This window comes from Tachyglossus aculeatus, chromosome 4 (genome assembly GCF_015852505.1).
Source record: "Tachyglossus aculeatus isolate mTacAcu1 chromosome 4, mTacAcu1.pri, whole genome shotgun sequence".
Classification (NCBI taxonomy): Eukaryota; Metazoa; Chordata; class Mammalia; order Monotremata; family Tachyglossidae; genus Tachyglossus; species Tachyglossus aculeatus.
In genome coordinates, this window is record NC_052069.1 from 83,654,629 (window position 1) to 83,672,711 (window position 18,083).

At 43.1% G+C, this 18,083-nt stretch overlaps 1 protein-coding gene across 1 annotated transcript in view; it reads right to left on the reverse strand.

The window, feature by feature from the left end:
• The window catches only part of SPAG1 (sperm associated antigen 1), a 59,428-nt gene extending 53,995 nt beyond the window's left edge, over positions 1 to 5,433 (reverse strand). The window contains exons 1-2 of the mRNA XM_038745490.1: positions 5,363 to 5,433; positions 2,655 to 2,796 (exon numbers count right to left, since the gene is read on the reverse strand). Of these exons, the coding sequence (XP_038601418.1) occupies positions 2,655 to 2,794 (140 nt within the window). The 5' untranslated portion in view covers positions 2,795 to 2,796; positions 5,363 to 5,433. The remainder of the gene's footprint in view (positions 1 to 2,654; positions 2,797 to 5,362) is intronic.
• Positions 5,434 to 18,083: the final 12,650 nt, after the last annotated feature.

Consider the following 18,083-nt stretch of genomic DNA (forward strand, 5'->3'; position numbering starts at 1 on the left):
GCTCACAGTCTAAAAGACTAAAAGGGCAGTAATGGGTCTGAGAAAAAAACAAGGGTAGAGAGGGTTTGGGGGAGAAGGGAGTGGTCCACCGCATTAAAGGGGGTCAAGAGATTGTAGCTGCCAAGCACTGCTTTTCAGCTTAGAGGAAAAATCAAAATTTTGGAGAGGCTCAGTTCTCTGATGTTCTTCCACAATGGGCTGACATGCAAGAACTTCTGGACATATAGTGGAAATTTTGAAAAGAAAATGGAAAAGGAATAGTTTAGTTATTTGGGCAAACCCACCTGAACCTTGGAGGGAAGAGTGAGCTACTCCAGGCCTTTAGACTGTGAGCCCACCCTTTAGACTGTGAGCCCACTGTTGGGTAGGGACTGTCTCTATATGTTGCCAATTTGTACTTCCCAAGCGCTTAGTACAGTGCTCTGCACACAGTAAGTGCTCAATAAATACGATTGATGATGATGATGTCAAAAACTCCTCACTCTCGGCTTCAAAGCTCTCCATCCCCTCGCCCCCTCCAACCTCACCTCCCTTCTCTCCTTCTCCAGCCCAGCCCGCACCCTCCGCTCCTCTGCCGCTAACCTCCTCACTGGGCCTCGTTCTCGCCTGTCCCGCTGTCAACCCCTGGCCCTCCCTTCTCATTTCTGCAAGGATGATTATCCTTCCCCTCTTCAAAGTCCTACTGAAGGATCACCTCCTCCAGAAGGCCTTCCCAGATTAAGCCCACCTTTTCCTCAGTTCCCCCTCTCCTCCCCATAGACCCGACTCACCCCCTTTGCTCAACCCCCCGTTATAGCCCCACAGAACTTGTGCTTATATTATTATTATTATTATATGTGCATATCTACTATTCTATTTATTTATATTAATGCCTGTTTACTTGTTCTGATGTGTATATATATTTATAATTCTGTTTATTTATATTGATGCTATTGATGGCTGTTTACTTGTTTTAATGTCTGTCTTCCCTCTTCTAGACTGTGAGCCCATTGTGGGCAGGGATTGTCTCTGTTGCTGAACTAAGCGCTTAGTACAGTGCTCTGCACACAGTAAGTGCTCAATAAATACGATTGACTGATTGAACTGTACTTTCCAAGTGCTCAGTACAGTGCTCTACACACAGTAAGCGCTTAGTTGAATGAATGCATTTCACTTTGATAAGATCAAAATTTCCTTTTCCAATAAAAAACTGGATACTTTCCCAAAACACAATGGAAAGAGGGGTGATAGGAATCCTTCAAAACCCTAGCATCTTGAAGAAATAGAATCACCCTTTTTTCCCTTGCAGAAAAGGAAATTTTGTAAACGGTGTCTCTTCTGGGTGGAGAGTCATAGACAGGGGGTAGGAGAGGGGGAATGTCTGCAAACGCAGTGATAGCAATGGAGAACTGCGGGAAACCTTGAGGAGGCCCTCGCCAGTTAATTTCTAATCTCCACAGATTATATCCTTCACAGTCCTCTAGACTGTAAACTCGTTATGGGCAGGGAACCTGTCCTTTATATCGTTGTATTGTACTCTCCCAATCACTTATTGCAGAGCTCGGCACATAGTAAGTGCTCAATAAATGCAATTGACTGACTGACAACTGCCACTTAAGCACTTACTTCTATCGTTACTTATCCTTAAGCACTTACTTCTATTGCGTCACTTGTCACAACATCCCCTTAGCCCTTACATACATATCATACACACCCTAATACTTAAGCAAAGTCATATCTATACCCCTTTTCCTTCCTCCTATTTGTAAATAATTTTAGTATCTGCCTTCTGACTATAAACTATAAAAATACTATATAAATACAATTATATTACAAACATAATTATACATTATAGATTATAAATTCCTTGAGGGCAAGGATCATGACTACTATGGTAGTGTCCCAACTGCATAATTCACTGCACTCCCCCCAGTGAACACTCAATAAATATTTTTGATGGATAGTGAACCACTTTGCCCATGAAACGGAGTATCCCAGATCTATTCCAGAGGTTTGTCCGGCTCAGCCTAGCCTAAAGAAGCTCCCAGATGCTGGGAAAATTCCCAAGAATCCCTAGTTCTGACTCCCCCAGGGATCCAGAAGAGCGACTAAAGTGAGGACTCTTGTCTTCATGCCAAGGGAGATTAAAAATTTGTCCAGGTCCGCCGTAGGGCACCTTTAAAATGGAAGGAAGCGGACCAGTTCAGCACATATCCTCCTAAGAATAAGATCAGAAATGCGAGGGGAAAAAAAAAAAAATCAAACTTTCAGTATCCCAGCCCTCTTTCTCTGCACAGGATTTAAAATGCCGCCCGGGAACCAAATGGAAGGTGACTGCTTTCACACAGTAAGCCCCCCCAAAACTCGATTCCCATTTCTTTACCTTAAGCAGGCCTACCTCCTTTCTCTCTACCTACCCATGAAGAGATGCTATCGCATCAAAGAATTAGGAGGTTTTTGCTAGTTTGAATCAGCCTAGGTAATAGTGCCCCAAAGTTGCTACATATTTGAGTAACCTATATGTCACGTTACTTATTTCTGTGCAACTACTACTGGATAGATGTCCATAGAGCTTTAGCAACCTAGATATTTTAAAAACTTTCCCCATGGAAATAGGTCAATGGCCAATGATCTAAAAATACACCACTGAAAACTGAAAACAAATAAACGATTACCTGAGTACCCGAAGAATCTTTTCTAAGTGCTTGACATCAGAACATTTTTCAATGAATTTGAAGTCCAGGTGATCAATGGGAATTTGAAATGTTTTAGTTGTTCCATAGCCCCAGAGAGAAGAGGTGTTCACTGAAGTCATAACTGAAACATCCAATAGTGAGAAATACCGACAATGGCCCCTATTCATTCATTCAATCGTATTTATTGAGCACTTACTGTGTGCCACCCATCTTACTGAATCCTTCGCCAGGAAGTTTGTTGGTTTCCTTATTAGACTGTAAATTCTCTAGACTGTGAGCTCACTATTTAGAGAAGCAGCATGGCTAAGCGGAAAAAGCCCGGGCTTTGGAGTCGGGGGGTCATGGGTTCGAATCCCACTCCACCAGTTGTCAGCTGTGTGACTTTTGGCAAGTCACTTAACTTCTCTGTGCCTCAGTTCCCTCATCTGTAAAATGGGGGTGAAGACTGTGAGCCCCCCGTGGGACAACCTGCTCTCCTTGTAACCTCCCCAGTGCTTAGAAAAGTGCTTTGCACATAGTAAGCGCTTAATAAATGCCATCATTATTATTTTTTATTGTTGCAGTGTACTTTCCCAAGCGCTTGGTACAGTGCTCTGCACACAGTAAGTGCTCAATAAATACGACTGAATGAATGGATGGATGGAATTGTTTGCCCCTGAGCATACTTCGAAGATGGCTTTTTCTCCCCCCTCCCCGACCAGTATCCTACCCACCCCAGCACCACACAAACATACACATACCTTTTGCAAGCTGGGCAGAGAATAATAATAATAATAATAATAATGTCATTTGTTAAACGCTTACTATGTGCAAAGCACTGCTCTAAGCGCTGGGGAGGTTACAAGGTGATCAGGTTGTCCCACAGGGGGTTCACAGTCTTAATCCCCATTTTACAGATGAGGGAACTGAGGCACAGAGAAGTTAAGTGACTTGCCCAAAGTCACACAGCTGACAGTTGGAGGAGCCGGGATTTGAACCCATGACCTCTGACTCCAAAGCCCGTGATCTTTTCCACTGAGCTACGGAATGTGTCTGATGTTCTACTGTACTCTCCCAAGCGCTTAGTACCGTTCTTTGCACATAGTAAGTGCTCAATAAATACATTTATTGCATAAATAATGGTATTTATTAAGCACTTACTATATGCAAAGCACTGTTCTAAGCGCTGGGGAGGTTACAAGGTGATCAGGTTGTCTGACGTGGGCTCACAGTATTAATCCCCACTTTACAGATGAGGTAACTGAGGCCCAGAGAAGTGAAGTGAATTGCCCAAAGTCACACAGCTGACTAGTGGCAGAGCCAGGATAGTAATAATAATAATAATAATGATGGTATTTGTTAAGCGCTTACTATGTGCAAAGCATTGTTCTAAGCGCTGGGGAGGCTACAAGGTGATCAGGTTGTCCCATGGGGGCTCATAGTTTTAATCCCCATTTTACAGATGAGGTAACTGAGGCACAGAGAAGTTAAGTGACTAGCCCAAAGTCACACAGCTGACAGTTGGCGGAGCCGGAATTTGAACCCATAACCTCTGACTCCAAAGCCCGCGCCCTTTCCACTGAGCCACGCTGCTTCTCTAGTAATAATAATAACTAGCTCTGCACCAGATTCGCTTCGATTTTAAAAATCCTTTCTCTTCCCCCACCCCCTTCTCCACAGACAGTTAGGCTGGGCTTTGTGATTTCATTCCTTCATTCAATCGTATTTACTGAGCGCTTACTTCATTCATTCAATCATATTTATTGAGCGCTTACTGTGTGCAGAGCACTGGACTAAGCGCTTGGGAAGGACAAGTTGGCAACATCTAGAGACGGTCCCTACCCAGCAGCGGGCTCACAGTCTAGAAGGCGGAGACAGACAACAAGACAAAACATATTAAAAAAATGAAATAAATAGAATAAATATGTACAAATAAAATAGAGTAATAAATACATACAAACAGAGAAGCAGCGTGGCTCAGTGGGAAAGAGCCCGGGCTTGGGAGTCAGAGGTCATGGGTTCAAATCCCGGCTCCGCCTATAGTCAGCTGTGTGACTGGGCCAGTCACTTCACTTCTCTGGGCCTCAGTTCCCTCATCTGGAAAACGGGGATGAAGACTGTGAGCCCCACGTGGGCCAACCTCATCACTTTGTATCCCCCCCAGCGCTTAGAACAGTGCTTGGCACATAGTAAGCGCTTAATAAATGCCATCATCATCATCATATATACATATATACAGGCATTTGGCTGCCCACAATGAACTCACAGTCTGGGGGGGGGGGGGGGGGCATTAATATAAATGGGTAGATAAATGAATAAATCAGTTATAAATATACACATCCGTGCTGTGGGGATGGGAGGAGCAATCAATCAACCAATCAATCAATCGTATTTATTGAGCGCTTACTGTGTGCAGAGCACTGTACTAAGCGCTTGGAAACAGAGAGAGACAATCATCATCATCATCAATCGTATTTATTGAGCGCTTACTATGTGCAGAGCACTGTACTAAGCGCTTGGGAAGTACAAATTGGCAACATATACAGTCCCTACCCAACAGTGGGCTCACAGTCTAAAAGGGGGAGACAGAGAACAAAACCAAACATACTAACAAAATAAAATAAATAGAATAGATATGTACAAATAAATTAAATAAATAGAGTAAAAAAAAATATGTACAAACATATATACATATATACAATCCCTACCCAACAACAGGCTCAGCTCTGCTCCCCCTAAGCCAAAGAAGGGCTGGCTCGAAAACGGTCGTGGTGGCGTCTTCCCCGCTCCCTGGAGGCGTCTACACCAGTTGGGCGGCTGAGAGCGTCCTGGCAACGGTTGCTAGGGAGGGCCCGATGGGCGGGGCTGGGAACAACCGCCCCTCCCCCAGCCGTCGGCCTAGATCAATCATTCATTCATTCATTCAATGGTGTATTTATTGAGCGCTTACTGTGTGCAGAGCACTGTACTGAGCGCTTGGGAAGGACAAGGTGGCAACATATAGAGATGGTCCCTACCCAACAGCGGGCTCACAGTCTAGAAGGGGGAGACAGACAACAAGCCAAAACATATTAAGAAAATAAAATAAATAGAATTAATATGTACCAATAAAATAGAGTAATAAATACATACAAACATATATCAATCAATTAATTGTATTTATTGAGCGCTTACTGTGTGCACAGCACTGGACTGAGCGCTTGGGAAGGACAAGTTGGCAACCTATAGAGACGGTCCCTACCCAACAGCGGGCTCACCGTCTGGAAGGGGGAGACAGAGAACAAAACATATTAACAAAATAAAATAGACAGGATAGTAAATATGTACAATCAATCAATCAATCAATCGTATTTATTGAGCGCTTACTGTGTGCAGAGCACTGTACTGAGCGCTTGGGAAGGACAAGTTGGCAACATCGAGAGACAATCCCTACCCAACAGCGGGCTCACCGTCTAGAAGGGGGAGACAGACAACAAAACATATTAACAAAATAAAATAGACAGGATAGTAAATATGTACAATCAATCAACCAATCAATCATATTTATTGAGCGCTTACTGTGTGCAGAGCACTGTACTGAGCGCTTGGGAAGTCCAAGTTGGCAACATCTAGAGACAATCCCTACCCAACAGCGGGCTCACAGTCTAGAAGGGGGAGACAGACAACAAAACACATTAACAAAATAAAATAGACAGGATAGTAAATATGTACAGTCAATCAATCAATCAATCATATTTATTGAGCGCTTACTGTGTGCAGAGCACTGTACTGAGCGTTTGGGAAGTCCAAGTTGGCAACATCTAGAGACAATCCCTACCCAACAGCGGGCTCACAGTCTAGAAGGGGGAGACAGACAACAAAACACATTAACAAAATAAAATAGAATAGTAAATATGTACAATCAATCAATCGTATTTATTGAGCGCTTACTGTGTGCAGAGCACTGTACTGAGCGATTGGGAAGGACAAGTTGGCAACATCAAGAGGCAATCCCTACCCAACAGCGGGCTCACAGTCTAGAAGGGGGAGACAGAGAACAAAACATATTAACAAAATAAAATAGAATAGTAAATATGTACAATCAATCGATCGTATTTATTGAGCGCTTACTGTGTGCAGAGCACTGTACTGAGCGATTGGGAAGGACAAGTTGGCAACATCAAGAGGCAATCCCTACCCAACAGCGGGCTCACAGTCTAGAAGGGGGAGACAGAGAACAAAACATATTAACAAAATAAAATAGAATAGTAAATATGTACAATCAATCGATCGTATTTATTGAGCGCTTACTGTGTGCAGAGCACTGTACTGAGCGATTGGGAAGGACAAGTTGGCAACATCTAGAGACGGGCCCTACCCACAGTCTAGAAGGGGGAGGCAGACAACAAAACAAAACATGTGGACGGGTGCAAGTCAGCAGAATAAATAGAATCAATCAATCAATCGTATTTATTGAGCGCTTACTGTGTGCAGAGCACTGGACTAAGCGCTTGGGAAGTACAAGTTGGCAACATATAGAGACGGTCCCTACCCAACAGTGGGCTCAAGTGCATCATTAACAGAATAAATAGAAGAGTAAACATGTACAATACGTCCTCTCGCCTTCATTGATTGATATTGATTTGCTGATATTAATATCTGTAAAATGGAGGTTAATTATCTTGGATCTACCCCAGCGCTTAGTACAGTGGCTGGCACACAGCAGGCGCTTAACAAATACCATGGTTATTACCATTATTATTATTATTATTAGCCCAGCCCCCATCCAGCCTACACGGTGACAGAGTTCCTGAGCGTTTAAGCCCATATGGTTTGAGTGGGGTTTACCCCCGAGATATGTTTGTACTCTATTTATTTTATTCAGTTAATATGTTTTGTATCTTTTATTCTATTTATTTTATTCTGTTAATGTGTTTTGTTGTCCATCTCCCCCTTCTAGACTGTGAGCCCGCTGTTGGGTAGGGACTGTCTCTTTATGTTGCCAACTTGTATTTCCCAAGCGCTTAGTACAGTGCTCTGCACACAGTAAGCACTCAATAAATACGATTGAATGAATCAATGAGTGCCAACTTGTACGTCCCAAGCGCTTAGTACAGTGCTCTGCACACAGTAAGCGCTCAATAAATACGATTGAATGAATTTATTACGCTATTTATTTTACTTGTACATATTTATTCTATTTATTTTATTTTGTTAATACGTTTTGTTTTTGTTTTGTTCTCTGTCTCCCCCTTCTAGATTGTGAGCCCACTGTTGGACAGGGGCCGTCTCCGTATGTTGCTAACTTGTACTTCCCGAGCGCTTAGTACAGTGCTCTGCACACAGTAAGCACTCAATAAATACGATTGAATGAATGAATGAATAAATACGATTGATTGATTGATTGAACATATTTACTATTCTATTTATTTTATTTTGTTAATATGTTTTGTTTTGGTGTTGGTCTCCCCCTTCTAGACTGTGAGCCCGCTGTTGGGTAGGGACTGTCTCTGGATGTTGCCAACTTGTACTTCCCAAGTGCTTAGTACAGTGCTGTGCACACAGTAAGCGCTCAATAAATACGATTGATTGATTGATTGTACATATTTACTATTCTATTTATTTTATTTTGTTAATATGTTTTGTTTTGTTGCCTGTCTCCCCCTTCTAGACTGTAAGCCCACTGTTGGGTAGGGGACCAGCTCTAGATGTTGCCAACTTGTACTTCCCAAGCGCTTAGTATGGTGCTCTGCACACAGTAAGTGCTCAATAAATACAACTGATTGATTGATTGTACATATTTACCATTCTATTGATTTTATTTTGTTAATATGTTTTGTTTTGTTGCCTGTCTCCCCCTTCTAGACTGTGAGCTCGCTGTTGGGTAGGGACCGTCTCTGGATGTTGCCAACTTGTACTTCCCAAGCACTCAGTACAGTGCTCTGCACACAGTAAGCGCTCAATAAATACGATTGAATGAATGAATTAATTAATATCCATCTCTCCCTCTAGACTATAAGCTCATTCGTGTTTAGCAAGGGCCTACTATGTGCAAAGCACTGACCTAAGCACTTGGGAGAGGACGGTCCAACCAAGTTGGCCGGCGGGGAGTGTGTAATCAACACCATGAATGATTGTGAGCAGCTTTAGTGTTGTGTTGTTCTCGCCCAAGCGCTTAGTACAGTGTTCTGCACAGAGTAAGCGCTCCATAAATATGACTGCATCAATAGAGAACAAATTTTTTTGTGAAATCCTGACAGAGGGTAGAGATCTGGAATTTGTTTTCAATCCATCTTTTAATTGAGCTCTTGTGGTGTAATAATAATAATAATGGCATTTACTAAGCGCTTACTATGTGCAAAGCACTATTCTAAGCACTGGGGGATGGATACAAGGTAATCAGGTTGTCCCACGGGGGGCTCACAGTCTTTATCCCCATTTTACAGATGAGGGAACTGAGGCACAGAGAAGTGAAATGGCTTGCCAAAGTCACACAGCTGCCCAGGCTTTTTCCACTGAGCCACGCTGCTTCTCCAATGATGGTATTTATTAAGCTCTTACTATGTGCCAAGCACTGTTCTAACCGCTGGGGAGGTTACAAGGTGATCAGGTTGTCCCACAGGGGGCTCACAGTCTTAATCCCCATTTTACAGATGAGGTAACTGAGGCACAGAGAAGTGAAGTGACTTGCCCAAAGTCACACAGCTGACAACTGGTGGAGCCGGGATTTGAACCCATGACCTCTGACTCCAAAGCCCGGGCTCTTTCTACTGAGCCACGCTGCTTCTCTCCATAGAGAGAACTGTACTAAGCGCCTGGGAGAGTATAGTACCACAGTCATATTTAGCTTTAATTCTATTTGTTCTGACGATTTTGACACCTGTCTACATAAAAATAAATAAATGATGGCATTCTGTTAAGGGCTTACTATGTGCAAAGCCTTGTTCTAAGCGCTGGGGGGGAATACAAGGAGATCAGGTCTCACAATCTTTCTCCCCATTTTACAGATGAGGTAACTGAGCCTCAGATAAGTGAAGTGACTTCCCCAAGGTCACACAGCAGACAAGTGACAGAGGCGGGATTTGAACCCATGACTCCCAAGCCCGGGCTCTTTCCACTGAGCCACGCTGCTTCTCAAAACACGTTTTGTTTTGTTGTCTGTCTCCCCCTTCTAGACTGTGAGCCCAATGTTGGGTAGGGACCGTCTCTATAGGTTGCCAACTTGTACTTCCCAAGCGCTTAGTACAGTGCTCTGCACACAGTAAGCGCTCAATAAATACGATTGATTGATTGATTGAAAACACGTTTTGTTTTGTTGTGTGTCTCCCCCTTCTAGACTGTGAGCCCGTTGTTGGGTAGGGACCGTCTCTATATGTTGCCGACTTGTCCTTACCAAGCGCTTAGCACAGTGCTCTGCACATACTAAGCGCCCAATAAATATGATTAAATGAATGAATGAATACAATATTAATGTCTGCCTTCCCCCCACCCCCCCACTAGACTGTAAGCTTGTCATGGGCAGGGAATGTGACCGTTCATTGTCATATTGCACTTTCCCAAGCGCTGAGTACAGATAGAGAAGCAGTGTAACTCAGTGGAAAGAGCCCGGGCTTTGGAGTCAGAGGTCATGGGTTCGAATCCCTGCTCCGCCACTTGTCTGCTGTGTGACTTTGGGCAAGTCACTTCACTTCTCTGTGCCTCAGTTACCTCAGCTGTAAAATGGGGATTAAGACAGTGAGCCCCACGTGGGACAACCTGAGGAACTTGTAACCTCCCCAGCGCTTAGAACACTGCTTGGCACATAGTAAGTGCTTAATACATGTTATTATTATTATTATTATTATTATTATTATTATTATTATTATCATTATTGATGCCTGTCTCGCCCCCAGCCCCCAGACTGTGAGCTCATTGTGGGTAGGGCCTGTCTCTCTTTATTGCAAGAAGCAGCGTGGCTTTGTGGAAAGAGCCTGGGCTTGGGAATCAGAGGTCGTGGGTTCAATCAATCAATCAATCAATCAATCAATCGTATTTATTGAGCGCTTACTGTGTGCAGAGCACTGTACTAAGCGCTTGGGAAGTACAAGGCGGCAACATACAGAGACGGTCCCTACCCAACAACGGGCTCACAGTCTAGAAGGGGGAGACAGACAACGAAACAAAACAAGTAAATGACTGACAGACATTAATACAGATGAATAAATAGATAAATAAATGACAGATTGGCAGACATTAATATAAATAAATTAATTGATTACAGAAGGACATACATTAATGTAAATAAATAAGTAGATGAATACATGACAGATTGGCAGACATTAATATTAATAGGTGAATAAATGAATCACATATGACAGACATTAATGTAAATGAATAAGTAATTAAATGACAGATTTAGACAATATAGATAAATGAATTACAGATGGATGGACATTAATGTAAATTAATAAGTAGATAAATGACAGGTTTAGACATTAATATTGATAAATGAATTTCAGATGTACAGACATTAATGTAAATGAACAAGTAGATAAATACATGACAGATTTAGACATTAATATAAATAGATAAAGGATTACAGATGGACAAACATTAAGTTAAATGAATAAGTAGATAAATGACAGGCTTAGACATTAATATAAATAGATAAGTGAATTTCAGATGGACGGACATTAATGTAAATGAATAAGTAGATAAATGACACGTTTAGACATTAATATAGATAAATGAATTACAGATGGACAGACATTAATTTAAATGAATAAGTAGATAAATGACAGGTTTAGACATTAATATAAATAGATAAATAAGTGAATTTCAGATGGACGGACATTAATGTAAATGAATAAGTAGATAAATGACAGGTTTAGACATTAATATAGATAAATAAATGAATTACAGATGGACAGACATTAATGTAAATGAATAAGTAGATAAATGACAGGTTTAGACATTAATATAAATAGATAAATCAATGAATTTCAGATGGACGGACATTAATGTAAATGAATAAGTAGATAAATGCATGAGAGGTTTAGACATTAATATAGATAAATAAATGAATTACAGATGGACAGACATTAATGTAAATGAATAAATAGGTAAATAAATGACAGATGGAGAGACATTAAATAAACAGATAAATGACAGATGGACAGACAATGTAAATGAATTAATAGATAAATAAATGACCGACTGACAGACATTAATATAAACAGATAAATAAATGAATGACAGATGGACAGACATTAATGTAAATGAATAAACAGATAAATAAATGACAGATGGACAGACATTAATATAAATGAACAAGTAGATTCATTCATTCATTCATTCAATCGTATTTATTGAGCACTTACTGTGTGCAGAGCACTGTACTAAGTGCTTGGGAAGTATAAGTTGGCGACATATAGAGACGGGTCCCTACCCAACAGTGGGCTCACAGTCTAGAAGATAAATGAATGACACCTGGGCAGACAATAAATGACATACAGACACTAATATAAATGAATAAGTAGAAAAATGAATGACATGAACAGACATTAAATGACAGATGGACAGACATTAATATAAGTAGATAAATGAATGACACATGGACAGACATTAATATAAATAAGTAGATAAATAAATGACAGATGGACAGACATTAATATAAATGAACAATAATAATAATAATGTTGGTATTTGTTAAGCACTTACTATGTGCAAAGCACTGTTCTAAGCGCTGGGGTCGATACAAGGTAATCAGGTTGTCCCACGAGGGGCTCACAGTCTTCATCCCCATTTTCCAGATGAGGGAACTGAGGCCCAGAGAAGTGAAGTGACTTGCCCAAAGTCACACAGCTGACGAGTGGTGGAGCCGGGATTTGAACCCACGGCCTCTGACTCCAAAGCCCGGGCTCTTTCCACTGAGCCACGATAAGTGGGTAAATGAATGACACATGGACAGACATTAATATAAGTAGATAAATAAATGACTGATGGACAGACATTAATATAAACGAATAAGTGGATAAATGAATGACAGATGGACAGACATTAATATAAAGAAGTAGATAAATGAATGACAGATGGACAGACATTAATATGAACGAATAAGTGGGTAAATTGACATATGGACAGGCATTAATATAAATAAGTAGATAAATACATGACAGATGGACAGACATTAATATAAATAAATAAGGAGATAAATGACAGATGGGCAGACATTAACGTAAATGAATAAATAGATACAGAAATACATTACAGGTTGACAGACAATAATAGAAATAAGTAGATGAGTGTGAATAATAATGATGGCACTTAGTAAGTGCTCACAATGTGCAAAGCGCTGAATGACTGACAGCTTGACAGGGACAGACGCTGGAGTACCAATCAATCAATCGTATTTATTGAGCGCTTACTGTGTGCAGAGCACTGTACTAAGCGCTTGGGAAGTACTAGTTGGCAACATATAGAGACGGTCCCTACCCAACAGCGGGCTCACAGTCTAGTGGGGGGAGACAGAACAAAACCAAATATATTAACAAAATAAAATAAATAGAATAGATATGTACAAGTAAAAAAAATAGAGTAATAAATATGTACAAACATATCGTGGCTCAGTGGAAAGAGCCCGGGCTTGGGAGGCAGAGGTCATGGGTTCGAATCCTGAATCCCCCACATGTCTGCTGTGTGACCTTGGGCAAGTCACTTCACTTCTCTGTGCCTCAGTTCCCTCATCTGTAAAATGGGGATTAAGACTGTGAGCCCCACATGGGACAACCTCATCTCCTTGTGTTCCCCCCAGCGCTTAGAACAGTGCTTTGCACATAGCAAGTGCTTAATACCAACATTATTATTATTATTATATATATATACATATATACCACTCCATCAATACAAAGAGCTGACTTTAAATGAGGGCCTCACCGGTGGAGGGGAAGAGAGAAGCCTAGCTGTGGCCCCTCCAGTCTCAGTACCCATTTCGCAGATGTGGTGACTGAGGCCCTGAGGAAGGGAAATGACTGGCCTAAGGTCACACAGAGCGGGGGGAAGGGTCACGGCTGTCCCTCCAATAAGACTGACCTCTCCGAAAATCCAGCCGAGGGTCAGAGGGGCGTCCAGGCCGGAGTCCGGAGGTGGGATTCGAACTCACGGCCCCTCAGCCTGTCCTGAAGCGAGCCAGCCCCACGGTTGCCTAGGCAACTACTTTTTTATCTTGCTCACAGGCCTCGTTTAAGTTTTGACTTTCTGGTCACCCAAGGCCCCTCTGAAACAATAACAGTGCCGGTGTTCGTTAAGCGCTTACTATGTGCCAAGCACTGCTCTAAGTGCCATGTCACACTTTGTTAATAATAATAACACTGATAATGGTATTTGTAAGGCGCTTACTATGGGCAAAGCACTGTTCTAAGCGCTTGTTATTGAGTGTGTGTGAGAGGGCACAATTGTGCGACTTCGGATCGTTGATAGCTTTTCTTTGCCGGGTGACCTGGGGCGAGCCACTTCACTCGCAGCGTGGCTCAGTGGAAAGAGCCCGGGCTTTGGAGTCTGAGGTCATGGGTTCAAATTCCGGCTCTGCCACATGTCTGCTGAGTGACCTTGGGCAAGTCACTTAACTTCTCTGAGCCTCAGTTCCCTCATCTGCCAAATGGGGATGAAGACTGTGAGCCCCACGTGGGACAACCTGATCACCTTGTATTCCCCCAGCGCTTAGAACAGTACTTTGCACATAGTAAGCGCTTAATAAATGCCATTATTATTATTATTATTATTCTCTGGGCCTCAGTAACCTCATCTGTAAAATCTCCCCCTTCTAGACTGTGAGCCCACTGTTGGGTAGGGACTGTCTCTATATGTTGCCAGCTTGTACTTCCCAAGCACTTAGTACAGTGCTCTGCACACAGTAAGCGCTCAATAAATACAACTGATTGATTGATTAAAATGGAGACTGACTGTGAGCCCCATGTGAGACACCTGATTACCTTGTATTCATTCATTCAATCGTATTTATTGAGCGCTTACTGTGTGCGCAGCACTGTACTAGGCGCTTGGGAAGTACAAAGCCACAACATAAAGGGGGAGACAGACAACAAAACAAAACAAGTAGACAGGTGTCAATACCATCAGAATAAATAGAATTATAGCTGTATAAGAGCTATATATTATAGTTATTATAAGAAGCAGCAGCATGGCTCAGTGTGAGCCCGCTGTTGGGTAGGGACCGTCTCTATATGTTGCCAACTTGTACTTCCCAAGCGCTTAGTCCAGTGCTCTGCACACGGCAAGCGCTCAATAAATACGATTGATTGATTGATTGGAAAGAGAACGGGCTTGGGAGTCAGAGGTCATGGGTTCTAATCCCAGCTCTGCCACCTGTCAGCTGTGTGACTTCGGGCAAGTCACTTAACTTCTCTGTGCCTCAGTTCCCTCATCTGTAAAATGGAGATTAAGACTATGAACCCCACATGGGACAACGTGATCACCTCGTATCCCCCCAGTGCTTCGAACATAGTAAGTGCTTAACAAATGCCATCATTATTATATACACATCATAAATAGAGTAATAAATATGTACAAATATACACAAGTGCTGTGGGGAGGGCTTGTACCATCTTGTACTTCCCAAGCGCTTAGTCCAGTGCTCTGCACACAGTAGGCGCTCAATAAATACGATTGATGATGATGATATACACATCATTAATAGAGTAATAAATATGTACATACATACACAAGTGTTGTGGGGAGGGCTTGTACCAACTTGTACTTCCCAAGCGCTTAGTCCAGTGCTGTGCACACAGTAGGCGCTCAATAAATACTATTGAGGATGATGATATACACATCATTAATAGAGTAATAAATACGTACAAATATACACAAGTGCTGTGGGGAGGGCTTGTACCAACTTGTATTTCCCAAGCGCTTAGTCCAGTGCTGTGCACACAGTAGGCGCTCAATAAATACGATTGATGATGATGATATACACATCATTAATAGAGTAATAAATACGTACAAATATACACAAGTGCTGTGGGGAGGGCTTGTACCAACTTGTACTTCCCAAGCGCTTAGTCCAGTGCTCTGCACACAGTAGGCGCTCAATAAATACGAATGAATTGAAGTGGCGTGGCTCAGTGGGAAGAGCCCGGGCTTTGGATTCAGAGGTCGTGGGTTCGAATCCCGGCTCTGCCAACTGTCAGCCGTGTGACTTTGGGCAAGTCACTTCACTTCTCTGGGCCTCAGTTACCTCATCTGTAAAATGGGGATTAAGACTGTGAGCCCCACGTGGGACAACCTGATCCCCTTGTATCCCCCCCAGCGCTTAGAACAGTGCTTTGCACATAGTAAGCGCTCAATAAATACGAATGAATGAATGAATGAATGAATGAATGAGGGGAAGGAGGTAAGGCAGGGGGGAGTAGAGGGAGAGGAAAGAGGGCTCAGTCCGGGAAGGCCTCCTGGAGGAGGTGAGCTCTCAGTAGGGCTTGGAAGGGAGGAAGAGAGCTGGTTTGGCGGATGTGAGGAGGGAGGGCATTCTGATTCCCAGGCCCGTGCTCTTTCCAATCAATCAATCAATCAATCAATCAATTGTATTTATTGCGGCTTCAACTCTTCCTGTTATACCCAGAAACAGGCTCGGGATCACAACCGCCAGCCGGCCAGAGAGGCAGGATTTACTACAAGGCCTGATCGCGCACCTCGGATAAGCCACCGTGGCCAAAACGGCCTCTCAATGAAGCACGAGAAGAGGGGGTCACTCCTTTCCCCAAGGTGCCCCGATAACGGCCAAAGGGCCAGGCAGCTGCCAAGGAACCGGGAGGCTGCGGTTTATTTTGTTCTATTTATTTTGTTAGTATGTTTGGTTTTGTTCCCTGTCTCCCCCTTTTAGACTGTGAGCCCACTGTTGGGTAGGGACTGTCTCTCCCGTATTCCGTATAAATAAATTCCGTATTCTATTAACGTCTGTCTCCCCCTCTGCACTGTATGACCCTCGTGGGCAGGAAACACACGTACCAACTCTGTTGTGCTCCCCCAAGTGCTTAGCACAGTGCTCTGTGTACAATAAGCACTCAGTAAATATCATCATCAATTGTATTTATTGAGCGCTTACTATGCGCAGAGCACCGTACTAAGCGCTTGGGAAGTACAAGTTGGCAACACATAGAGACAGACCCTACCCAACAGTGGGCTCACAGTCTAAAAGGGGGAGACAGAGAACAAAACCAAACGTACTAACAAAATAAAATAAATAGGATAGATATGTACAAGTAAAATAAATAGAGTAATAAATATGTACAAACATATATACAGGTGCTGTGGGGAAGGGAAGGAGGGAAGATGGGGGGAAGGAGAGGGGGACGAGGGGGAGAGGAAGGGAGGGGCTCAGTCTGGGAAGGCCTCCTGGAGGAGGTGAGCTCTCAGCAGGGCCTTGAAGGGAGGAAGAGAGCTAGCTTGGCGGATGGGCAGAGGGAGGGCATTCCAGGCCCGGGGGAGGACGTGGGCCGGGGGTCGATGGCGGGACAGGCGAGAACGAGGTACGGTGATTATAAATATCATTGGTTTAAGACAGCTCTCCCGCTTCTACTTATCTGTCTGTCAACTTGTACTTCCAAAGCGCTTAGTCCAGTGCTCTGCACACAGTAAGCGCTCAATAAATACGATTGATTGATTGATTGATTGATTGATTGCAGCCCAATTCGAACCAGTCAATGCGGGCAGACCTCTCCGTCTGAGGGACGGGAATAAAAAGGGTCGGCGCCAGAGCGCACCTTCAGCGCGAGTCGTGCCATGACTGACCACCCGAAGGACCGTCATCACTTTGTGACCGCCGTGTAGACATCGGAGCCGCTCCAACGGATGACTACGGGCGCTAACCTGGGGCAGACAGATGGACTAGTAGCTATACTTAGGCCTGCACGTACGTACATAAGTGCCCGTGTGTGTTTGCATTTACCCTTTTAATTAGACGAAGAACTGAATTTTTAGACTGTGAGCCCACCGTTGGGTAGGGACTGTCTCTATATGTTGCCAATTTGTACTTCCCAAGCGCTTAGTACAGTGCCCTGCACATAGTAAGCGCTCAATAAATAGGATTGATGATGATGATAAAGCTTTTCGCTCTTGGTTCGGTTCCCTCTGAACTGGTCACCGGGAGCCGAACTGAAGTCTAAGCCCTGCTCCGTGGCGGAGGCCGGATTGGGTCTCGTGCCCGAACGTAGAGGGCCGGCCTTAAAAGCTCAAAGCCACAGCAGGGTCAGATGGGCTAGAGGGCGTGGGGTTTCTTCAATCAATCAATCAATCAATCGTATTTATTGTGTGCAGAGCACTGTACTAAGCGCTTGGGAAGTACAAGTTGGCCACATATAGAGGCGGTCCCTACCCAACAGTGGGCTCACAGTCTAACATATCTATTCTATTTGTACATATCTAGTCTATTTATTTTATTTTGTTAGTTTGTTTGGTTTT